The 25,939-nt window shown below is 39.6% G+C and overlaps 2 protein-coding genes across 4 annotated transcripts; both read right to left on the bottom strand.

The window, feature by feature from the left end:
* Positions 1–1,514: 1,514 nt before the first annotated feature.
* On the bottom strand, positions 1,515–8,546 carry s100a11 (S100 calcium binding protein A11). Its single transcript, XM_041808160.1, has 4 exons — positions 8,425–8,546; positions 3,952–4,123; positions 3,722–3,858; positions 1,515–1,801 (listed from the first exon to the last, which is right to left on the bottom strand). The coding sequence occupies exons 1-4, from the start codon at positions 8,461–8,463 to the stop codon at positions 1,667–1,669; spliced, it is 483 nt and encodes a 160-aa protein (XP_041664094.1). The 5' UTR covers positions 8,464–8,546; the 3' UTR covers positions 1,515–1,666.
* On the bottom strand, positions 6,748–25,702 carry pbxip1a (pre-B-cell leukemia homeobox interacting protein 1a). Of its 3 annotated transcripts, none has more exons than XM_041808157.1 (11): positions 25,295–25,702; positions 24,361–24,495; positions 22,102–22,186; positions 21,938–22,005; positions 19,039–19,714; positions 15,013–15,246; positions 12,450–12,473; positions 11,983–12,017; positions 11,711–11,806; positions 11,360–11,534; positions 6,748–10,114 (listed from the first exon to the last, which is right to left on the bottom strand). In XM_041808157.1, the coding sequence occupies exons 2-11, from the start codon at positions 24,430–24,432 to the stop codon at positions 9,048–9,050; spliced, it is 2,532 nt and encodes an 843-aa protein (XP_041664091.1). In that variant the 5' UTR covers positions 24,433–24,495; positions 25,295–25,702; the 3' UTR covers positions 6,748–9,047. The 3 variants fall into 3 exon arrangements, with proteins under 3 accessions (XP_041664091.1, XP_041664092.1, XP_041664093.1); XM_041808158.1 differs by lacking the exon at positions 25,295–25,702 and adding an exon at positions 25,055–25,169; XM_041808159.1 differs by lacking the exon at positions 12,450–12,473.
* Positions 25,703–25,939: the final 237 nt, after the last annotated feature.

The raw sequence follows: 25,939 nt of genomic DNA, 5'->3' as shown, positions 1-25,939 counted from the left end.
AAGAGGGATGAGTCTTTCCTGACACATTTGTAGACCTTATCCTCATCTTTTCTTTACACATCTGTTTGTCTTTGCAGATGTGCAAGAAAGTGAAAATTCAATACAATAGCTTTTCAGCCACTAAAAAGTGTTCCAGAGTATCTATACATTTACTTGAGTACCATGGCTGTACACTTGTCCACCATTGCCATTTTCCCAAGAGAGTGGGATGCTTTGGCAATTTCTTGAGGAATTACTTTGTTATCCTTGGAAAATAGAGCTTTGTCATCCAGGGAAAAGGAAATAAATTGTTGAAATCTTGGGCAATCAACCAAAATGTACTCCTTATTATAGTGAAATGAAATGAATATATACATGTATGTATTTCCACTTAGAGCCTCTGTACATATTGGACTTTTGCTGGTTGTTTTGTCCAGGCATACATGTGCTACCCCCTGAATAAAGCTCCACTTTTGGGTCCAGAACCACCAGTTGAGAACCGCTGGCCTAGTGGTTAGTTCACAGCTCAAATATTTTGATAAAGTGTAAATTTCTTCCTATTTTACATGTTTTGAACATAAGAGATCAGGAGTCTTGTGTTAAAAATATCTGTAAGCCAGGGCTCTAAAGGGGTTTATAAACTTTTCACCAACAAATCACAAAATTCCAGTGTTGTTGTGTTGAAGGAAGAGTCTCACTGTCACTTTGGGAATATGAGAGTTGAGGAATCTAAAGTGAAAAAAAACTGCAGGAAAGACGAGAGTGGGTGGCAAAAAGTGGCGCAAGACTTACAGCAGTCATGCCAGATTCTTGAAAGCTGTTTGAAGTCAGTGTAGTTTTGAAATTCCCTCGAAAGATTAAATCTGTGTCTCTCCATGAATAAGTGAAGCCTTTACACTGAGGTTATCTGTGAGAGCGCTACTACGTAAAGATAACGTAGCCTTAAGACAGGGTGCTCCTTTTGTCTGCTACTGCTGACTCATTTACCTGCCGTCACCTCTACCACACTGGCACCATGGTGAGTTTATTTCAGACACAAAGGTCATGTTTTTTTTTATCAGTGGTGATATCTGCACTTTTTTAAGTCAGTTATAAGCACCTTTTCTCCTCTCTGGTACAGAATTAAAGCAGGCCTATAGGCTGTTAAACAGCTGGGGAGCACGCCGGCACACATAACTCTGTCTAGACATCAGAATTAACACAAAGTGTCCCAAGATTTACCAGCAAAACCTGCACAATGCATCAAAGGGCAATGCTAAAACTGCTGCAGAGTGAATGGGATATACCTAAGGCCTCATGTACAGAGAGGGACAGTAAAGAGCAGGCTTTGTTTTGCATCACTGCATGCTAAACGCTTGGGCAGGCAGCTTTGTATACGCATTATGAAGCTCTATGGAACAAGACCTGGTCTCAGCTGCAGCAGCGGTGACACATATAGGATTACACTCTGCCTAAATCAAGGCGCTAGCAGGTTGGACATCATATAACGTGGTGAATAAATGACAGGAGACAGCACAACACTGGTGACTGAGCTTTCCAGACAATGACGCCTTTAATTCAAAGTTCCCTGCATTCATGAAATGGTTAACTAAAGAGTTACACATGTGGCACAAGTGGAGGGATAAAAAGCAATGTTGGAGAGATCAATATGAGTGGAGTTGCACAATCAGGCTCAGAGACTAGTTTTCTACTGAGGGAACCCCCCCTGTTTGCTGGCCAGTGTTCCAATCAGCTGCCAGAACTCAGAGAACGTCAGCTCCCCGTCGTTGTTCTCGTCCAGTGAACCCATGAGCTCCTCCACGACCTTAGGGTCGCTGGCGTTCTGTGGGTGATGACCGCAAGTGAAAGAGAGAAAGGGATCATAATTAGCAGGCTCAGTCTGATGTGCAACATTAGACACTCTGCAAGGCTGTCCTGCCACCTAATGGTTAACTGTAGGAACAAATAAAAAGGAAGTGTTTTATTAACAGACACATCAAGTTTCCTGATGCATTAAAAGCGCTTTTTAAACTAATTACCTGTGACAGAGCAGGAAAAAAATAAATCTGGAACTTGAATTTTGCCCCTCAGAAATGCCACCATTAAACATGCATATTTATTTTATTATCATTATTAGAATATTGATACTAATTTTGCTGTAAAGTGTGAAATGACTACATACGGATTTACCACATCTCACTTTTTAATGCGAGAGTTATGAAGTCAATAATCAAATGTATGCCTTTTATCAATAACAGGATGAACATTTGGTAGATCCTTTTTTTGAAATTTACTTTACATTTACATCTTTACATCATATTCACTATGTGTAACATAACCACTTTCTGGACACCATATCACTGCAGAAGCCCACAGAGGAATGAATGACTTTATATTGTTCGATGGAGGGATGTATATAAAAGTTAACAATGAGGATTTCTGCTTGTATTCATGCTTCTGTATTAGGTTTTTGTGATCACAGTAAATATATTTTTAATTTCTTTCTATTTTTTTGTCCGATCACGACAATCTGTAAACAATATATATTCAAAAAAAATCTAAATAAGTAAAATAAGATACAAATACAAATATTAATTTCTGTATTATTCTGCAAAAAAATACATTTTCATGTAGTTTCTGTAAAAATGCATTTATATATATTTTTGTAAAATTACATTTATATTTTTCTGAAAAATATGTTTATATTTCTGCAAAAATGTATCCGTATTTTTTCGGTAAAAATAAATCAATATATTTGGTAAAACCATATTTAGTTTTTTTCTTTCAAAATATATGTATTTTTTCTGTAAAAAAAATGTATTGTCAATAAGAAAGCTATTTGATTAATTTTCGCTGATATATGAAGTAATATGGGACTCAATAAATGTATGCCTCTTATATACATACAATTTACATATACATATTACAAACATCTTTCTTTTGTTTGTATGATCACTTGCTTTTTTTCTTTATCATGTCTGAAAATTTTAATATCAGTTGAAAAAAAGTTGTCATCAATGGGTTAAACAGGTCAAATTAAATATGGATATGTGCTCACTTTATGGCTTCCCTACATAATGCAAACTTCTGATTAAAAAGACTTGTTACACACATTTAGATATTTATAAGTTTAAGCACTATAAAGTAGAATGGCAAAGGAAAAAATCTAACAAACTTCCTGTTGTCAAAGAAATCTGTCAGTTAAACTTCAGAAAATTTGCTGCCTCCATTTATTTAAATACACCTCAGCTTGGTTTTTTTTCCATTTTCAACCACTGAAAATGTACCAGAGTGCATGCTTTTGCAGGCAGACATAATTATTCAAAACATTTTTAAATGCTTATTTTAGAAATGAAATGTATTTTCCCACATATTATTACGATATAAAAACATATATTGGTAGATTACCAAGGAACATTTGCTGCAGCCTGAGATCTTAAATGGGCTAGTCACACACCAAAACCCAACATGAAAATGAAGCTCTAAAGGCCTGTGAAAAGTATTTTCAATAATGTATGGAAGGTTTGCACCACTATTTTTGTAAAAATCAGCACAAGTATAGACTATCTGTTAAATTTTGAGGCTGCAGGTGTGAGATTTTGATGACGATATACTCAAAGTCATGTGTTTAAATGAGATAACAGATATCTAAAGAGGCTTTAGACCGGAGTGTTACATCATAAGCTAGGTTCTTTCTTTCTTGTGGTTGGGATGTGACAGAGATCAGCAAGTACAGAGGTTAAGAGGAGTTCCTGTGGTTTACCTTGACATAGTTTGGCAGCTGAGAGATCACCAGGTTTTGGAATTCATCTTTGCTCAGGGTGCTGGAGGATCCGTCTTTCCCAGCATACGTCTTGAACTGTGTAACCAGGGTGCAGATGGCATCTTCCATGATGGGACCTCCAATGAGAAAAGAACAAAAGACTCAACAAAGATGCAACAATCCTGCACAGAAAGTCAAGAAAAGACAGAATTATGCACACAGAGACTGACCTGTTGTGTTAAGATGCTGTGTTGTGTTAGAGCAGGTACCGAGAACCAAACTGAACATCACAGCTCTAAATTTATACGCCTCATCCTCGCTCACATCAGCGGAAAAACGCTTAACCTGCCCTCTTCTCCCCATCCAGCAGGCTGACCTTATCTCTGCCTGATTTCCACTCCACTGGGGACAAATCACATCACAGAGAGACTGTCATCTAGTCCGACAAAAAGGGCAAATTTGTACTGATGAAAGCACAAAAGCCGTTTGCCTGTGCGTTTGCAGAGCTGATGGCATTTTTTTTGTCAGGCCACACTAATCAAGAGACTGACTCACGCTAGTCTCAGCAGTAATTAGTTTATACCAAATATGACTCAAATAAAATGGCCTTTGGACAGTGCACACTCTAGTGTGCAAGCCCTTCAAAATAAAAGACTTTTTAACATTTAAAGATTTTAACAAGCTAGGAAAGGTAATTTTCTTTTTGATTTTTTTCTTAGACATTTAAATGAAGAAAAAGAGAAACAGAAATTCTTTCAAGGTGAGTTGTTTGTAGAATTCAAAGAATGACAGGCGTCTTAGTCATTTTCTTTGTGGCGGACTGGTCTCAATCATTGCTTACATTCTCGTTCATCAGCATATCAGGTCGATGACTGGTTGGGTTTCTAGTATCAGGAGGACACGCTGAAGAGAGATTGTTTCATTGAACGTGTAAGCTCCTGCTCAGAGGATTTAATCTGGATGTAAATATTTTAGTTTGCCAACATAGCTGTGATAACAGATGCCTGCCATGCCAGTGCTTTCACTTCTCAGCACGCACTGAGCCACACATGAGACCATTGTACATTATTTTGTCATCATATAACAAAAAAAGAAAAAAAAAGATAATTAAAACAAAAAATATGGGGAAATTTATTCAGAACTGTCTTTTTTTTAATCCCCTGTGAAGGACCCTGGGTCTGTGTTGATTTTGATGACCCGTCTGGACAAAATGTTTTTTAGCTGAGCTAAAGTTGTGAATAGATCTGGGAAAATATTGATAATCATTGTCTAACATCATCTGATAGCAGTCAGCATTAAATGACTCCCAGGAAAGCTTTCTTTTCCCTGTGGGGGGTTAACATCTGCAGCAATCAATACAGTCCAAGTTTTTTTGAGTATAAAAAAAAAAAAAAAAAAAAAAAAAATATATATATATATATATATATATATATATATATATATATATATATATATAACTCTTTAATGTCAAAGTGAAAACAGGTTTCTATAAAGTAATGTCAATTAAACAAAAATATAAAATGTAAAATAAGTGATTGCATAACCCCTCTCCCCCTTTAAAGTGACTGATTCAATAGAGGTACAGTCAAATGGTGCTAGTAGTCTCACAGTTAGTGAAATGGGAATCACCTGAATGCCATGTATGGGTCCCAAGTGATGGCAGTACAAAGACACTTGTGTCTGGAAGGTCCAATCACTGGTTAATCAGTATTCCTGGCTACCATTACACCATAAGGACAAAAGAAAACTCCAAGTAACTCTGAGAAAAGGTTATTGAAAAGTATAAGTCAGGATACAAAAACAATCTCCAAGGCACTGAAAATCCCCTGAAGTTCAGGTAAATCTATCATCAAGAAATGAAAGGAATATGATACATGTGTAAATCTGCCTAGATCAGGTCGTCGTCACAAACTGAGTGAGCATGCAAGGAGGAGATTAGTGAGAGAGGCCATCAAGACACCTATGACCACTCTGAAGGAGTTATAAGCTTCAGCACAAGCTTACATATTTTCAATTAACATTACTTTGTAGAAATTTGTTTTCACTTGGACATTAAAGGACTTTTCCTGTAAAAAAAACAAATATTTGTCTAAACCCAAACAGTATTGGCCACGATTGATTTATAAAGCCACTAAAAGGGTAAAAATATCCAAGAGGGTAAATACTTTTTACAGGCACTGTACACTGCTGAGGTTTATGAAAGCCCAGGCTGCTCTGATATCCCTCAGCTCATCTGTATCTTTGAGTGTGGTGACTCTCATCTTCCTCTTGATACTACTCCAAAGATTCTCTGTGTAGTTCAGCTCAGGCCAGTTAACTTGCCCATAAAGCAGAGTAATGCCATTGACAGCAAACCAGTCTCTGGTAGCTTTGGCTCCACTGTGGGCAGGTGTTAAGTCCTGCAGGTAAAAGAAACCAGTTTCTCCATAATACTTCTCAGTGGACAGAAGCATGAAATGCTCTAAAATCTCCTGGTAGACGGGTGTGTCGTCTTTGGACTACATTGACTCAGCATCAGATTAGAGAGAGTCCATTAATGATTTCATGATATACAGTACACACTAGTATATAGATAGGTGAGTAAGACAGGACGGTTGAGCACAGGAGAGGTTGATTTTTTTTTTTAAATAACCCATGACATACCATAAAAACATGGCAAGGCCAAACAGAATTCATAGCACCTTTTCATGTAAGCTAAAATAATTTAATAAGCAAAAACGAGGGCATTTTTTCTTGGATGGTGATGTTTTTTCAACCTGTCGACAGTCTGCTCATTCTGTGCCCCATGGCTGATTTGATATCAACACTGATTAAATTGACTGAGTCTATACATGGAAAAATTGTGTGAGGAATCTAAAAAGGTGTGCTTTTTAAGATGCTGCAAAGAATTGATGAAATGATAAAAGTAAAATAATCAGCCCTCCTGCTGATATCTGTTTGCTTGTATAGTTCACAAAAGCAATTAAAAACTCCTCACAGGGACTTTAAACACAGTCTGACTGAATAAAGACAAACTGATCCAAGTCCATGGTGAAAAATTTATTGAAATTAATACTGACTTCCTAAAAGAGGACAGAACTGATGAAAAAAACTAAAAATGATCCAAATTTGATCAAAAACCATCAATACATTTCTCCAGGGATCAATTACATGCACATCTGAGCCAGTTTCTGCATTCTCCCTCAGCACAGAGCCTCGCTGTTCTCCCACAAACACAAAAATACTTCTCAAATACAGAATAAACTTTCACTAATACAGTAGGCTAAGTGATGCTGAAATTAAGCGTTCTTCTGTTCCCTTTGGTCTAAAAACTTCCAAAAATAATCCTCTGTACGAACATCAGAGAACAAAAATCTTTTTCATGTGTAAACCCGACGACATTCACTCTCTGCTCTATAAGCAGCAGGTTAATTACAAATGGTGTAAACTAACTTCTTCTTGATGCTGCAGAAGCAAATGAAATCTAAGACCTTTTGTCCAGGCTAACACATCTATATTAATAAAGGCACATAAGCAGGAGCTGGCAAACAAATCTCTGAAACCATCACACATTCAACGTGTGCAGCCTGGCGCACAGGATGTGGTTCTTCTTGTCAAAAAAAGGAAAAGAGTTGCAGTGTATGGACAGAATAAATAAATATGAAACACTTCAAGTTCCTTTAAAGCTCCTGTGAGGAACTTAGTCGATTTTGGCGCCCCCTGTAGACAAAGTAGTACCTTTTGTCCAGAACATGTGTTATAGTGTTTTTTTATAACTATAAAAACTATTCTGCTCCTCTTATCATTGAAATGTATCTCTTATGAAGAATCTTCGTGATAAAAAGTCCTACAGCAGCTCCAGACGATAGAAATCACCATTAATGGTTTTTTTGCTTTTGTAGCTCATAAAGAGGCATCAATAGCATTTACAGCTTATTTGATAACAACTTAAAAGCTCCTCACAGGAGATTTAACTACTGAAAATGAGTACCAACAATCACAATCTGTCAATATTAACTTCACATCCACCGAAAAAAAAGGGAAAACGTCACAGTCGAATAGAATCAAACACAAAAAAAGAAAACAACATGTAGTTTCTTTGTGTTAAAGTATGAAACTCTGAAAAGCAGTTCTGCAATACTAAATCAACTTTGCGCTGAACTACATTTTATGGGTTGTCTCGCCTTTAAACTTGAAAAAACAACATAAGAAGCAGCTTTATCTTTTTTTCTTCATCTTTTGATGTGTCAAGTGCATTTATGTCGTTTAAGATAAAGATGTTAACAAAACAACAGGATAAAATCACTGGTTTTGTTTGAGTTTTACCTCAAGGCTAATCAGCAAATCAATTACATGAAACTCTTTGGGTATAGATGTGGATAGCTGAAAGCTCTGGGATGCCAAGTATGTGTGGATGATGCACTTAAGGTCCCAAGAATGAGAATTAACGGTCTCAAAACTTGTAAAAAAAAAAAAAGGAGTTAGACTTAAATGTGAATGTCTGAGAAAAGTGCTGCAGTGGTTAAGCAATCATAAATTCAGCTATGGCTATCTTTGTGTCCTATTGCATTTTTTTTTCTTTGACAAACCAGATCCTGTTTCTCCACACAGCTTTAGTCAAAGAGTGTGTCAAATCTATAAAACCAAACACTCAGGGCTTGCTGTGTTTGCCCAAATCTATTAAAGAGCTGCTGACACACAAGAAAAAAAAAAACTGGTCCGACCTGATCTGATTCTTCTCGCTGAAAGAAGCGGGATCCCATGAGATCCTCTGGGATTGGACAGCTAACAACAGGCTAGAGGCGAATGGGATCTGTGAAAACTTCTCTGATTTGTTTTAACCTGCTCCGAGTACAGGCAGGTTGTTTCTGCAGAGAGGGCAAAAGGCAAAGGCAGAAAAGTATTTAACAGTCCGTTAAACATGTCGATCTGTCATTGTATGAACATTTTAACCATTGCAGTGCTGCTAAACAGAACTAGAACAATCCCCTTGAAGTCTGTTTTTTAGTGTGATATGAGTTTGAATTTACATTATGAGCTCCAACATGCACTAGGTTAAGAGAAAACACTAGAGAGCAGAGTGAAATCCACACAACACATTACTGAGGGGCTTTTCTTTAGGAGGTAGGTAACACAAGTCCAAAATGACAAGAACAAGTCTAGCTTATAATTAAAGACTCAAAGGGACACGTTTTATGAGAGGCACAAGCACTCTGCACCTGAAGCTACTACAATTACAGCTCTGAGGAGGAGAATGTAGGCAAGAAACGTCCTAAAAACCACCACTTGTGCTGCATCTTAGTGTCGTTTTTTTAATTTTTTTACTGTTTTCCCCGTTTGTGTCCATTCAAGCCGTGGCAGCAAACTTCCATAAAGCTTCACGCTCAAACTCCTCCATCTCTTCCTCCAAGGAGTCGTCATCCTTTCCTGCGTCATCCTCCAAAACGTCCACCAAGTCCTCCAGGATGTCTGCCACGTCCTCGGCGAAGTCACTGAAAAGAACCCTGTCGTGGATGAACACCCCGCCCTCGAAGAACTCGGCGGTCAGCTTCCTGATCTTGTCTTTGCTCTCGGATGACGATCCTTCGAGCTTGCTCAGGTAGCCCTCCAGCAGCTCCTCGAACTCAGGCAGCTCTACCGGGTAGAGCCCGTCCTTGGCGGCGCAGTCCTCTGAGGAGCTGCAGCCCAGCTGAGGGCGGATGTTGCGTCGCAGCTTCTGCTCCTGGTCTCTCCAGAAACCGGCCTGGTTGTGCTGATGGGGCTGACGGGGCTGCTGATGGTGGTGGTGATGCTGATGCTGCTGCTGCTGCTGATGATGATGATGATGGCTGTGGGCATTCCTCTCATGCTTGCTATGCCACGGTTTCTCCTTCCTCCTCTCCTCTCTGTCCATCCTCCTCTCCCCCTTCTTCCTCTCCCACTCGTCCTGGTGTTTCCTCCACGCCTCCTTGTGAGAGTTTTGTTTCTCAGACCGCCTGTCCTTCTCCTTCTTCTCCTCTTTCTCCCTCCATCCTCCATCTTTGCTGTGCTTCCAATCCTTCTCTCCTCTCCACTCCTTCTTCTCCTCTTTCTTCCAGTGGTCCCGCTCATTGGTTTTGCCTTTGTTCCCTTTCCATTTGGCCTCCTGCGGCTTCTTCTTCCCCCACTTCTCCACCTGTTCGGACAGCTTCCTCTGAATCTCCTCTAGACTGTCCCTCACTCGTTTCCTGTCTCCTCCGTCTTTTTTCATCCCTTGAAGTCTCTTCCTGCTCTCCTCCAGAAGGACTTTCTGACGCTGGAGTTCTTCCTTCAGCTTCCCTCCATCATTTGTGTCCCGTCTTTTCTCTGGACTGGCTGTTTTCTGGTAGTTCTGACTGTCTTTGCCTGCTGGATGAGGGGTTGAGCTTGAGGCAGCAGGCGGAACTTCCTGGTCAGCTGTAAAGAATTGAAGATAACAAAATGATCAGAACTTTTTCCTTCAAGTTTATCAGAAAAGAAAGAGGCTTGTTGTAATCCAGACTCTAAAAGTTTTTGATTTAATGGCAACAAAATTCAGGCCCTGGGCAAACAATATTTGTTAATTTCACACTTGTAGCTACCAACAAATGCAAGAAAATTCCTGTTCACAGTTTAAACTGCACAAATACGTTGACAACATTTCAGCACAAAGACATTGTCAATTCATTTTTGCAATTAGACAGTAGGCAGGTGCTTAAAGTTAAAACAATAAATACATGTTTGTTGTTTTTAAAGCTTTAGTACCTTATGCTACCCCTGATCATTGAAATTTCAGATTATTTTTGGTTGTAAAAAAGTTGTATCAACAAAGTATCGAGGTACTGAAAATTAGAACAACACTAGGGATATTCTTCCCTCTTGTGTGAAGATGAGACAGTGTTCCAGAAGGACAACCATCACTGCATCCCTACACTAATCTTGGTTTATGTCAGAGTGGCTAGACAGAAGCCTCTCTCCAGTGAAAAACAAATGAAAGCCTGCTTTGAGTTAGCAAAAACCTCCATATGAAAGCCAAGAGGCCAGTCAGAGTGACCATCAGGTTCTTGGTCACCTCTCTCACTAAAGGCCGGCTCAGACTACAAGATTTTTTGGTCATTCATGATTGGACCGTGTTAGACCAGTGAAAAAAATCCCATGCTATTTGCTTAGCAGTGTATCAGTATTTTACCTTTGAAAACAGCTGTTCAGCTCAGTCATAAACATCATGTGTTTTATGTTTGTCCAGTGTGTGAAGATCCTTTTGACCAATCAGTGCACTATAGTGAGTCTAGCTCCACTCTCTAGGGTCAGATAGGCAGGCCTGGAGCCCAACAGAAGGGTACCAAAAAAGTAGGATGGTACAGTTGCGTTTCCTTCTGCGACTTTTGACAGTTGAAACAAAAATACAGAGTATGGTAACAAACCAAAGGCTGTTTTGGTAGAGTGCTGTTAATCTCTTCATCTGATGCTTGCTTGCTTTTACTGACAAAGAAAAACATTCTACTGCTGATGATGTCTTTTGCTTTTTATGTATCAGAAAGAAGCTTCCAAACTAATTTCAGTCTATTTCAAAACATGTTAAAAACTTTTCTCAGGAGCTTTAAGTGCTTTTATTTACTAATAAATGTTTGAACGGATTAATCCACAGCCACAGATATTTACATTATGTTCACCACACCCTACCTGTGAGCTGGGTTAGTTCAGTCACTCGGGCCCTCAGACTCTCAAGCTCTTTCTTCAGCTCAGGCAGCGACGACAGCTCCTCCTTCAGCTTCACATTCTCTTTTTCCAGACCCGCTTTATTTTGTTCGTCCCCGCTTGCTGCCTTCAGAGCTGAATCGAGTTCTTCTTTCTGAGCCTAGAGAAACAAAATAAAAGCAATGTTTACAATGCCGACAAATTCAGAAATCAAAGCCAGGTTCTGAAAAATGTTATTTATTTATTGAGAACATGTTTTCTTTTTATTATGGTACATTAAAACATAAGGACGGGGTAAATCGAGCTCATTAGCATCAGTATCAGCGCTGCACTGACCTGTAGTTGAGCCTCTAGCTGAGCGATTTGTTGGTTTTCCTGTGTCAGCTTATCCAATAGCTCTTTCATATCCTGTGGATCACTGCTAAGCCAGTCCTGAATCCAAAATGGTTGGCAAATGAAGAAAACGCATATTTGTAAGTAATCCTTTCATTATCATTTGGCTTTTATGTTTTTGGACTCAAGTTTTCTTTAAAGTCTTCTCTTTAGACATATATTTGACAGCATATTACACTGAAACTGAGTAAAAAGAAGAGACCAGAGGAACAGACCTGGCTTTGTTCTCCATCGGTCCCATCAAAGTCACCTGTCAGAAGAGGAAACAACACATCAGTGAGTCTTAAATGTCTCTTTTACTCACACATGCAGCTTAAAACAGCAGAAGAAGCAGCTTTAGTTTTGAGGTTCATCCTAAGCTCAGGCATTACCTGTGCACAAATGTTTATAAAAGGTAGATTTTTCAAATTCCATGACAAAAAGAATGAATATTTCTGCCTATCCAAGCAAACAACCAGCAACAGACAATTTCCCGCTCATTTTAGGCCCCGTCAACATCCAGCGAGTGCTTCCACACACAGATAAAGAGTGTTATTGTTCAACTCAAAATGCGTGTTATTTGCTATTTTCTGCTGCAACTGCGTGAAGTGTCAGGCCAGATAAGCGCTTGGACGAGCTACAGAGCATTAGCCAGCTAGCGGTGAAGCGTACACTGCTGTCTTATCTGCAGTACAGGACCTACCATTATCCAGGTCAGAGAGGAAACCTGTTGACACAGTAGAGCTAAGTCGGCAAAATCTAAAAACAGACGTGTGTCCAGTGCTGACGACTGCAAATAAACATGCTGGGATAACGACACTGTCAAACACATCTGATGTGAAGTGGCTTTTTTTGTTTTTTTTAGAATATCTGTAGTAAATGTGAAAATCATCAAACCTCTGCTGGAACAGCAGTAAAAAAATGTTAGAATTTCATCATTTTTCCCTTGGAGGGATGTAGCAACACACTCCAGAATCAAGATATGATATGTAATATGATTCTGGGTTCACAAATTTCTTACTTTTATTTTTCAACAATCGAATCATTTTTATAAAAGACATGAATCTGAAGCCAACACGATTAATGCCGATAATTAGTGCATTTATTTTTTAATTGCATTAATCACATGCTTTATTGTCCCCTTCAGGAGACTTTGATTAAGCCATGTCAGCGTCTCCCTGCAGCCACAGTGATGCCCTTTCTCTTTAATGTCTAGTTTTACTTTAAAAAACTCACAGAAATCTCAGTGGACAAGTCCTCTGCACCTTCTGAGATCAAAAATTTAACTTTTACTGTTCCTATGATTCCTCTGAATCCATAAAAGTTCTTTTTAGTACGCTGAAATTCATGTCATGAGTTCATGTCCTCTTCCATCTACTGAAAGTTCACAGTACAAAAACAGTTTTAAATTTAAATAGTAGAATTTCAAAATACATAAGACACAAGGGGATTACTTGTAAAAAATCTCCTTTTTATTAAATATTTGTAATAATTTTTAATTTTCAGTTTATTTTGTGATATTAACACATTAATGCATACATTTCTTCATAATAATTGACAAATCTTCATGAAACTTTTTAAATAACATAAATTCTTTCTTAAATGAATACATATTTAATACCAATAGGGAAAATAATCCCTAAACAGACAGAGTTGTAGCCTGTTTTCAGAGTGAAAGTGAAGCACTAGACCTTTAAAGACTCTGAACTTGCTTCTACAAGAGGTGCATTACAAGTCTCTAAAGCTGTGTCCATACGCCCCTGACTTGAGTCGTAAGCGTGCCACGCACATAAAGATTTTTAAATATTAACATTTTTCAGTGTGTGACCCCTCACACATGGCGATAAATAATCGCTGAGTTCACAGTTTTGTCGGTAAAGTCTATGGTGTTAGAAAGAGAGCATCAACTCAGCACAGCACACACCAATAGATTCTGTTCACCGACTACTGGGGGCTCGGCCTGGTCTCGTCTCTCAAAATGCCAACTAAAAAGTGGCTTTAGAGTGAAAATACTGCTGTGTTTAGCTGTTAGCTACATGCTAAGTCCATAGTGGTCAAACACAGCGGAGAACAGAGGAAAGATGTTTTAAGAGACATGAGACGTGCTTCGAGGATCAGGTGAAGGGACAGCGTCAGCTGATCATAAATCAACTCTGTAAGCTTGAGCAGCTGTTTATTCCTGCACAAATACATAAAATATTATTACTAATAGAATACAAATTATAATAGCATTCTGTTTCAGTTTGTTAGCTGATTCCAAACACCTGTACATAAAAAAAAAAGTCTGCAGTCTGCATGATAACCCAAAAACCATCTCTCTTGGTAAAGAGCCTTACTATTAAATTATTTTTCAAACATTTGAATCGCATTTAAAGATTATCTGATTGTGAACTCTGTATTTGATAAACATAGATCACTCTAGAGAGTGCCAAAAGCAACAGAAATTAATTTTAAAGATCTAAATTTGAGGATAATATTGATATAATAATATTCAAACCCCACACTCATTCCTCATCAGCCTTATAAAACTTAAGTGACAAGAGGATGGGTGTAAATTGTGTTTCTTGCTGACTCAGAGACTCTTGCTCAGTCACACTTTAATTCTCTTCATAATCTAATTAAACAAGAGCAATGATAAATATATAATTTCTTTTAATTTAAGACCTAAAATGAATACTTCTTTGCTTGACAGAAAATCAGAAAACAAATCTAATAGTTAACTCCATTAATACCCTCTGTCATACTGATGTCATGTAAATTATGTTCAGCACTTCATTCTTAGTTAATATGTCAACTGCTTTTTTTAAAAGTCCTCGCAATCACATGTTTTCTCTTTATAAATTGGAGACGCTTGTAAGTGTCTGTTAAAGGTCGGGTTTTCTCTGTTTTTAAACTCTGCTGATGTGAAGTTTTATTAAAGCTGCTGTGCTGCATAATCCAGTCTGCAAATGTTATCCAATAAGGGTGACGGTTCAAGGACAGTTCAATTAAGAGACTTGAAACACCTCTTGTCTGCGTTATTTTCATTCCCAGCTATGGACGTCAAACAAGAGAAGTAAAAACAGTTACTGCTCTCTGCTGGTGTAATTATTTCAGTATATTTTGTTGAACACTGATTTAAATTGTCCTCTTATATCGACTTTTAATTTTGTTGTAAAATATCGTTGCATCCCTATTTCCTTACAAGAAAATCTTTATTCTAAAAACTATAAATGTGGCTTTAGTTTCTTTCCTGACCCTTGAAAGCAGAAGTTAAAGGAGCTCACCTGAGAGAAAGAGGGAGCCCAAGAAGAGCATGATCAAAGCTCCCACAATGCATTTGTTCAAGGAGAAAAAAGGCTTCTCCTCCTTCTTATCTTCCATCTTAAACTCCACCTCCTCTTCCTCATCTTCCTCGTCCGATGTTCTAGGTCTCAGTGGTTCAAAGGCGGGAACGTTCCTCCTTCTCAGTCCGTCATCAAAGCCGCTCGTGTCGCCTGAATCAAAACTACTGGAAGGCTCTGCGAAGAGAAGAAAGACGAGGGAAATGAACAAGAAAAAGCGATGGCAACTCAGCAGAGGGATGTCATGTTCCATCATGCAGACAATGACAAAAGCCTAAAGTTAAAACACATGTATGTAATGTTTCCCAGACCAACTCGAATAAATCATCCAGACATCTTTGGCTGCAAGTGTCAGAATCAGAGAATATTTCCAAAACCATAATTATGAGCTGGCAGGCTGCCTCACACGAAATACCAAAACATAAGTGAATACATGAGCAGAAAAACACAAACAAAGTGTAAACAGTATGTGGGGGAAAGAGCTAACAGAATAGATGACATTTTCTGAACTAAATTAAAACAACAGTCATTTCATGCATGGAGGTTTCTTCATTTTCTCAGCAGGGTGCACGGCTCTCTGTCAGACAGATAAATCATTTTCCAGCTGCTGGCGTGACGCAGATAAAGATGTTCACCAATTCTTCTGCACAGAGGACACTTATTTTCTGCCTCTATTGAACAGTGTGAGTTACAAAGAGCCATGAACCACTTATGTAGTTTAAGGCCGTGTTACCAACAATCCCAAAGGGAGACACAAAGTCACAAGTGGTTTTTAGATAAGATCAACTGAAGTTCGTTGTCTGAGGCTACGCACAATTTAAGAGCAACAAAACTGGCATGTTTAACTGGTCTGCTTTACTTCCTGAATAAGGCCCTGTGTCTCATTAGTTAGATTAGTTGATGCTTGTTAGTGAAGCCTTTTCTTAAATTTTGTTTATTCATATAATCATACAACAAATGGGTCGGCATACATTATTGCATAAGAGAAAAATAGATTTAAATAGTAGCAACTAGTTTTGCTCTGGGGCATCACTGCAGGTAATTCAAGGCAGGATTTTATGTCAGAGAAGAACCCAATGCTAGCTGGAAGTTTAGGTGTTGCATTTGGCTTCTTCTTAACATATATTTGTTAAATTTTTAAGTCCTACTTTCTTACTATTGAGGCTTTTTTTGTATTTGGACGTCTTGTTGGACACAGAGATCCAGCTGCAGTAGAAGCTGTAGTTGCCAAAGTGCCATGGCAGTACAATAAAAGAAACTTCTTTGTCTCTTGGGGCGACAAACAGAAGGCAAAGACTTTAAGTCTTTTTAAAAGAATGTCTGGTTGACTTTAAGGAGGCCCAGTCTGATTTGATCATGTCCTCTTCAAAAGCCATGTTTCCTAACCACAACACTCAAGACTTTTTTAAACAAAATATATTTGAGCTTTTGGCCCAGGCATCAGTTTTGACACACAAAAAAAGCCTCTTTCCACACATGTACCCCTGAAAATGTCAAGAAAAGTTTGGTACACCTGTCACAAGATAGACTGTTTCATTTATCCATGGCATGAGATAAATTTCACATCCTTTTAAGCAGCAACCCATAGAGAGTGTCTGGAAAGGACAGAGCCTTTCAAAATAAAGGGTGATTTGATAATTGTTCAGTCTATCATATTCACTGGAGGCCAATCAGAGCAACGAAACATGAAATGGTACAGGGGTCATCAACTACACAACAGGGGCCAACTTTTTCTTCTTCTTGATAGAAGCTGTGAGGGACAGATTTCAATGAACATACCTTTTTGGTCTAATTTATATATTATAACAAGAAACAATCGCTGTACCTAATTTCTAACCTTATGCAGTGAAATCAGTTCCTAACAGGTATACTGCAGCCAGCCACAAGGGGCTGAAGGAGATGTTTTAGCCACATATTCAACCCATCACTGGGTTTAATATGAAATTGCTGTGTCTAGATAGGTGAAAAATGTGCAGGAAACAGTTCTGTTGTTTTGATTTTACATTCTCAAAGAGCGTGAATTGGTAAGTTCATGCAGAAAACAGTGGCTTTCATGAAAAATGGGCTGATGAGTATGTCTTTATACGCTAATAATGGCTGACAGCTGGATTTCTGCAAAACAGATCAAACATAAAGCCAATCTGAATGAAATTGTTTAAAACTAACTTGCTTTAGGGGTTGCTTTAATAGCCATCAGGATAAAAAAAATCCTAGATAGCACAACAGATTTTTTAGCCAACAAATTTTCTAGATTTGATAATCTTCTGAGGGCCAGATGGGAAGTTTTGGGGGGCCTGATGTGACCGTTGAGTAAACCACACAGCGCAAGCTCAACAGGCAGCTGTTGTCGTGTAATGCATGATTATTCACTATCAGTGGAGCCAGTTGGCAAATCAAGTCATGCTTAAGCCAGTCAGGAGAAGAGTAAAACCATCTCTTCAATCAAGAAAAGCTTCCAGTGTGGTTCTTTGCTCTTATTTTAATAAAGAAATGTCCAACTCTAAAAAAACTGCTGCTGTAGTTGCATTTTGGCACAATTGTTTACTGGCTTGCATTCACTTAACTAAACCCCACCTATAACTACTGCCTTGTTCTCCTCAAATGAGCCTGATTGGTTGTGCCATTTTCTGACTGTGCTGCAGCTTGAAGCTTTGCAAGATGGATCTGCCTGACAACAAACATGGAATCTTTTTACTTTGCTATGTTAGGCTGTCCTTGAAAACTCATTGATTTGCGTATTCATATGTACAACTATCAAGAGGTTGGATGACGCAGACATGGCAGACAAAGCACCAGCGCCTGATGCTTTGATGATAGTTTTTACCTACATACATTCAGAGAATCAACCAGGGTGGGAAATTAGCACCCACTACCAGCCAAACGTGGGTATTTTTGAGCAGTGCTGGGTGAATTTGCTCAACTACTGACCACTGGGGCAGATAGATAAAACTAATGCAACAGTATGGCTTTGTGACAGTAAACAGCAGAAGTTGAGACCTGGATTTCTGCATGATCCTACCAATTTCATTATCAGAACCAAGCAGACCTACACGCTCTCTACCTCCTCCCCTCTGTGTCAGAGCTGCCGTCAAATGTTTACAATCGTCTGTGTGCTGGGAGGGTTTGATTCAATATCATATGAGTAGTACTGAAGCTGATGTATCTGCTAAAGGTGTCTTTGAACCAATGTTTTACTCATCTTAAGTCCAGGATTATGAAACAAGGCCCTTCTGATCTTACACAAAATATTTTACTTTTGCAAGTCTGACACTTGGGATGCAGGAAAATGCTATTAAAAAATTTTGCTTTATGAAAAGCCTTTAACTTGAATACTATAAGCCTTAGTTATTATCTCATACCTTCTTATATAATTTTGATTGTTAAAATAAAGTGGCTGGTAAAAAAAAAAAAAAAAAGCCACAGTGGCAGGTAGGTGAAAAAGTTACTTTTGAACCTTGGTATGAACAAATATGCTACATGATCGCAACAGTCACGTGAGATCTTCACTTCTTCCCTCTCACTCTTATATAATGTTCCTGCTACCTTTACGCATAAGCTCACCCTGATTTGACATAAGGATTTTCTAGAGGGCTGGCAAGAAAAATTAAAGCCAGGAAGAGCTGAGTGAAAATTTGGCAATGTGTTCACACATGCAGCTAACCCCATAAAAATGTTGGACAATTTTCAGAGGTGTGTCAACAGGAAAACACCAACTTGCATTTTTCTGTCCTTTTGAGTTAAATTGAAGGTCTTCTGAGAGCAAAGTGAGGAGTTGAAAGCATCAACATTTTTGAGAAAAACTAGAAAAATAAGGCTATCAGAAAAACCCCGCAACTGCCAGTTTAGGTTTGCACTTTATCAGCTAAAACTGACCCAGTTTCTCTGAGTTCTCAAACATGACACATCAGGCTATTACAGCCTGATGTGTCATGGTGGCATCATCATATACATGTCTGATTGATACCATACCTTCTTCTTGTCTTTCCTCCTGGGTCACCAACTCAGATGGCTCAAACTCCTCTTCCACAGCCACCTCTTCCTCTTCCACAGCCACCTCCTCCTCCTCCTCCTCCTGCTGCTGCTCTGCCTCCGCTGCACCTACAGTCTCTGCTGCAGGACTATCAGTGACTGGGCTCTCCACCACCGGGCTCTCAGGGACTTGGCTCGGCAGCTCTGTGCTCTCTGGAGCGGTGCTGATATCAGCTTCAACATGAGAGGGGGGATCAGGGGCTGTAAGGGTCTCTGTTGGAACGCTGACCTCAGGTTCAGCAGGGAAGACAGGACTCTCCTCGATAGGTTGCGCAGGGATCAGCGTGGCATCAGCAGCTGTGTCAAACGCTTCTTCTGTGGTAATGGGGACTGCAGCCAGGGGAGGAGCGGAGCATGACTCCTCAGGCGCCTCTAATGGGAGTTCAGATGCTGGAATATCAAGAGGAGCACACAAATCGATGGAGGTGACAAAAGGTGTAACTCCGAGGGGCTCATTGTCTCCAGGGGAGCTGGTTACGATGTCATGGATGACTGGAGGCTGACTCTCCTGGTCGAGGTCTGTGGTGTCAAGAGTGTTTGGAGGAAGAGGACTCAATCGTGATGGACTTGAAGGGATGGGGCCCTCACCTGACTCTGGAGAGGTCTCCTGACACACCTTGAAACAGAAGTCAAACACATTTTTACTTTATATCATCTCTAATTACAGTTGAATGTACATAAATAGCACTTCTTCTAAATCATGTCAACTTCCCCTCATCCTGTTTTATCTACATTTCTCTGTCATTAAATAGCTTCCCATGGAGCTCCATAGAAAGCTGCAGCAGCTGTGAAAAAAACCCTGTGGCCCAATGACCAATTTGCTACACATAAGCAAAGGCTGTAGTCTGCTTAAGTATGCTGCATAGGTTCATGTCTTCCTTTACCGAAACTCCCTCCCTGGTCTCCTATATTATTCACTATCCTCTAAAATAAGGGTATAAAACGCCCAAAAATAAACCTATAAATGTACTTCATAGGAAACTATAAGCTCAGTAGCTAAGTACTTGATTTCTGTGAGAAAAAACATCTGCATCAAACAAGAATTACACAGTAGCATAAAGAATTGTTATGGCACCAATAATCCTACCATTAAGTCAGACACAGCCCACATCTAACACTGATCAGGCCCTTATAATACTTGTTATAACCCAAAAGGTAGCTTACATTATAGTTCATTTAGAGCTGCCATCAGAGAGAGGAATGCTAGTTCAAATTTGCAGAAAAGCAGCAATCGATATTTTCCCATCAACATATACGGGCCTATGAAAAGTATTCACCCCTTGGATGTTAAACCCTTGTATTGATTTTATACTCTTTAATCTCTTCTTCTGTTTCTCTTTAATTTCTACAAAGTAATGTCAACTAAATAAAAGTATGCAGTGTAAAGTGAGTAACTACATAAATATTCACCCCATTCAAGTCAGTGTTTAGTAGATGCACCTTTGACAGCACTGAGTCTGTGTGGACAGATCTCAATCAGGCTTGCACATCTGGACTCTGCAATTTTACTCCATTCTTCTTTGCAAAACTGCTCAAGGTCTGTCAAGTTGCACGGAAATTGAGTGTGAACAGCCCTTTTTTAAGTCTAGCCACAAATTCTCTATTTGATTGATGTCTGGGCTTTGACTCGGCCACTTCACAACATTCACCTTGTTGTCTTTAAACCGTTTCTGTGTAGCTTTCGCTGTGTGCTATGGGTCATTGTCTTGCTGGGGAAAAAAGCTCCCCCCAAGCCATAGTTCTCTTGCAGTTTGAATAAGATTTTCCACCAGGATTTTTCTGCTTTAATTTTCCTCTCTACCTTTACAAGCCTTCCAGGGCCGGCTGTTAAGAGGCATCCCCCCAGCATGATGCTGCCACCACTGTGCATCGCAGTGGGGATGGTGTGTTTATGATGATGTGCAGTGTTTGTTTCTCACCAAGCATAGTGTCTTGTCTGATGGCCAAAAAGCACCATCTTGGTCTCATCACACCAAAGAACTTTCTTCCACTTCACCAGTCTCTGGAGTCTCCCACATGCCTTTTGACAAATTCTAATCCAAATTTAATACAGGTTTTCTTCAACAGTGGCTTTCTCTTCACCACTCCCCCATAAAGTCTTGACTGGTGAAGAACCTAGGCAACAGTTGATATGCAGTCTCTCTTATCTCAGCTGCTGAAGCTTGTAACTCCTTCAGAGTAGTCATAGGTATCTTTGTGGCCTCTCTCACTAGTCTCCTTCTTGCACAGTCACTCAGTTTGTGAGGATGATGTGGGCAGATTAACATGTGCCATATTCTTTCCAATCTTCATGATGGATTTAACTGAACTCAGGGGGATGTCCAGTGCATTGGGGTTTGTTTGTATCCATCCCCTGACTTATACTTTCAATAGCCTTTCTCTGAGTTGCTTGGGGTGTTCTCTTGTCTTCATGGTGTAATGGTAGCCAGGAATACTGATTAATCAGTGACTGGACCTCCCAGACAAAGATGTCTTTATACCACAGTCATTTGAGACACATTCACTGCACTCAGGTGATCCCATTTCACTAATTGTGAGACTACTAGCACCAATTGGCTGGACCTCTGATGAATTACGTCAGCCACTTTAAAGGAGGTGAATATTTATGCAATCAATTATTTTACGACATATGTTTGTTTAATTGACATTACTTTATAGAAACCTGCTTACACTTTGATATTAAAGAGGTTGTTTTGTATTTTTTTAAATCAAAAATGCTTAACTATATTCACCATGATTGATTTATAAAAGCAATAAAAGGGTAAAACATCCAAAGGGGTGAATACTATTTATAGGCACTGTATGCCCTGATTCAACAGTGACATATCTGTGTACCCACCTGATGGCCTTCTTCAGACAGAACGGTTTCCACTGAGATGTCACTTGGTTTGAACTCCACAGTAGCTCCTGGAATAACAACACAGTGTCAAACCAAACCAAAGGACACTTCAAAGCAACATTTCTGGTGTTTATTTTGATCCCCAACTCTGAACTTATCAGTACCTGTCAAGTCCTCCGAGAGACTTGGTGCGTCACCCAGACTCTCTGTACCGTCATCGACTGGCCCGACATTCTCAACGGCAGCTTCCTGTGGGGTGAAAAAAGCCCATGAGATCGGGCTTCAGCACCTTCAGTTACCCCCTCTGATTTGTAACACCGACCTTGACATTTATAGCACACTCAATACAGACATGCCTGCACATGCAGACGAGAGCTCGCTGGGGAGACAGATCATTATGTCTTGTTTACGATCTATCACTGTGATTGAGACACTGACATTTTGATGCCTTAATTAATAATGACCTAGATAAAAACTCGGTTTCTTCTGTAATAAACAAGACATGAATTTTGACGTAAATTTGACATCCACTTCTGTCAAATGTGGCTGTTTCAGATCTAGACATCTACTTTTCCTTCTTTAAAGCTAATATTAGGAACTTTTGGCTTTTTTTAAATTTTGGAGCCTCCTGTGGAAAAAGCAGTACTTCCTTTCCTTCTGCTCATATTTGCCTTACAGCCAGGACATGCAGTGTTATATTTTCTGTCTAAAAAGTAAAATAAGGCTTTTTATCAGTGTGTTGTTAATCACTTTCTTTGACAACTTCTCCACTGGATAAGTTTCAGGTTATAATTACAACTACCATAGATAATTGTTACGCTGATGATGATCTTGTTCGCTCTCCTTTGTCAAAAAGAGCCATTTTATTAATTTCACTATGTTTCACAACCAATTTAAAAGCTCGTCACGGGAGTTTAAACTTATTCTGTTATTTAAACTTCACTGACATATTAAGTCTGCTCTTTGCACTATAGAAAATAATGGAAATAATCCTGAGAGACATCTGCCATTTGGCTACTTAATGGGACTTTTGAAGCATGTGCCATATTGAAAAATAATGTCACAAACTAATGTTAAGTCTGTCTTGAAACAGACATACAGCCATTTGTATAAAGTTTAGGTATGTAGGGTGCTAAGGATCAAGGTGCCATAACCTGGAGCTTGGGGGAGGGTCAGCCAGAGTCAAGCTTGACACATGCTGACACGTGTGTTGCTTGGCAGCCATGGTCAAACTCGACTGCATCTCTTTTGTCCTTTTAACACCTGGTGATATGCCTGGTGACCACCATCAGCTTTCAGGCCCTTGGGACAGCCACAGCATGACCAGGGGCTTGTGGCAACCCTAGTACCTGCCTGGGCAGTACCCTCGGCTGTGTTTCCTCACCACATTCACCCCTTGATCTGCCCCAAAGGTGTAGACTTTGTTATTATATCAAAAGATTATTTTCCCATGCCTCTGGCAATATGCAAGGACATCCAGAGCACGACTGGGGTTGTGTCAACCCTCCTTCCCACCCTCAGGCACTTTGCCACATCTACGCCTTACTCAAGCATCAATTTTTTTGCCCAAACGTGCCCAGAAAATTTGCACATTTCAGTAGAAGTGGAGCTGAAGTGGGTCTTTAACCTTCCTGAAAAAAAAGCTAAACCATACTGTAGACATATCAATCATACCCAAAGCAAAGTAGACCAAAGTAGAGGAGTTATAAATAATTCAAGGAATATTCCAGTTTGTGCCTATAAAGACATATTATTCTGACCAAAATCACTGTATGGACTAGTTTTGTTTCTGTGGTAAAAATTCAAAACTTTAATATGGGGTGTGTATATGTTGTCTGGTACTTCTAGAGACGGCTACAAGTAAAACATCTAGGAACAGAAGTTCGCATGTCTGCATTGATTTCATTTTTGGCCAAGGAGATTGCTGTTTGGGCTGCTCTCATTGTATAAATAGGGTCATAAATCATTACAATGCAATAAAATTCAGCAGCACAGACTTCTGTCAGACATTAATTCACACATCTCTGGAACTGTTTCAACAAAAACTCAACACCTTGATTTCTCTTGAGGTAGGAATCAATGCACAACTGTTAGGTATAGCTGCAGTCCATTTAGATGTATTAGTCTTAAACAAACAAAGCTTTGCACAAATACTCTCTCACGGAGTTAAAATACAAAGATAAAACAAACAAAAATTAGACCTGCAGTTGCTATGGCAGATAAGAATGGGCGCACAACTTTCCCATTTAATTTCACATGGCAGTATTTGACAACTGTTTTGGTTCTACTTGAACTTTGCTACAATTTTACCAGTGTGGGAAGCTTTGGGATGCAAGTGCAGACACGCCATATCTCAAAGTTGTATTCATGAGCCTCCTCCAAACGCTGTGAGTACAGTTCCCTGAGCTGGCTGGCTGTCTTACCTCAGGGGAGAGGAGGGTCCAGCTGTTGGTGGAGGAGCCGCTGCTGCCTGTGCTGTGGCTGTTGTCAGACATCGCCCTCTGCAGGCTCCACTTGGCACAGCACGGTGCAGATTCAGCTGAATGAAATTCTGCAGACTACGACAGAGATAACATTTCTTCATTAATATATTTATGTTTGATGTATGCAGGGATTTCCTTAGCGTTATTATGTATTATAATTATAATCTAACGTTGTTACTAGTGCAGATTCAGACAACCAAATTACACACATGCACAGTTCTGCATACAAAAAAACACAAAATGATAATCTATGCCACAATCTGGTCAATTTATTGATTATGCTGATGTAATTTGCTTCCACAGAGGAAACAATTATGCAATAGCGATACAGTTTTAGACCTACTGCGTCGCACGCAAGGGATAAAGACCAGATTGTCGTTGATGCAAGTTATGTAACGGCGTTGTGGCATCCATCCATAATATACCGCTGCGCAGTACAACAAAGGTTTCAGGCACACGAAACAGCAAATCTACCGCATGCATTAATCACAGCTGCTATTCCCAGTCAACCATTCATTCAGATCCATCCATCCTCTTCATGTGTGCCAGTCAAATTACCAAAAATGGTCAAACCCCAGACACGAGCAGTCATTGATTCAGACACAAGACACACAAACATTAAGAGGCTACTCACTTGTCGACAACACAAAGAATGCCAAGCTTCTCTTTAGCACGTGCAAGAAACAAAGTTAAAGAGCTACAACTGCTGTGAGAGGCTATTTCACAGCTCACACATGATGGTAAACAAAGGATGGTAGCCTCAATATTCCCACTCCCACTCTTCCGCGTTCTCAGTCAGGCCCTGCTGTTCGCGAGAGCTTCAAACACCTGCACGTCTCGTTCACATTGACCACAAGAAGGAAGTTTTAATTACCTCACTTCTTCGTACTCCAGTCGTTCGTTGTTATTTTCCTTCAAAACCTTTTTGTTTTTAAGTATGAACAGCGTTTCTCTCTTGCCCTGAACTTGGGAACTTTGGGAATTCCTGGCTGCGTCACGTCAAAGACGTCCTTCGTCCAATTAGATTTCAGGAGAGACTACGGAGCTCCCGCCCCTGAACCACTGATGGACCAATCAGATAGAAGTGTCGTGTCAGGAAAAACGACGCATATTCAAGCATGATTGACGTCCGCAGGTGGCAATGGCAGGTGATGGACGCGGATCCTTCCCCTGGTATTTAATAATATAACTTCATGTGTGAAGCTCAGCTTTAAAAAGCATGCATGCTCGCATATATATGCAGAAAGGGAGGGCTACGCGGACCAGCCCCACACTGACACGTCTGCATAGCTATATTTGACCAGAGGGACTTACCAAAGCGGACAACCCCTCCGGTTGCTCCAGTGTGGACATTTGTTTCATCATCTGACTCCTTTTCTTCTAAAATTAGAGTGTTAACGGTTTTATCTGTGATGGTACTTGTACTTTTACATACTTTAATAGGAAGCCAAACAAACACACGAACCACTGAATAACAATGCTCTTATTATAATCTACAAATGAAAAATAACTAAAATGA

This window comes from Cheilinus undulatus, linkage group 16, assembly GCF_018320785.1.
Source record: "Cheilinus undulatus linkage group 16, ASM1832078v1, whole genome shotgun sequence".
Taxonomy (NCBI): Eukaryota; Metazoa; Chordata; class Actinopteri; order Labriformes; family Labridae; genus Cheilinus; species Cheilinus undulatus.
This window is presented reverse-complemented; position numbering and strand designations above follow the sequence as displayed.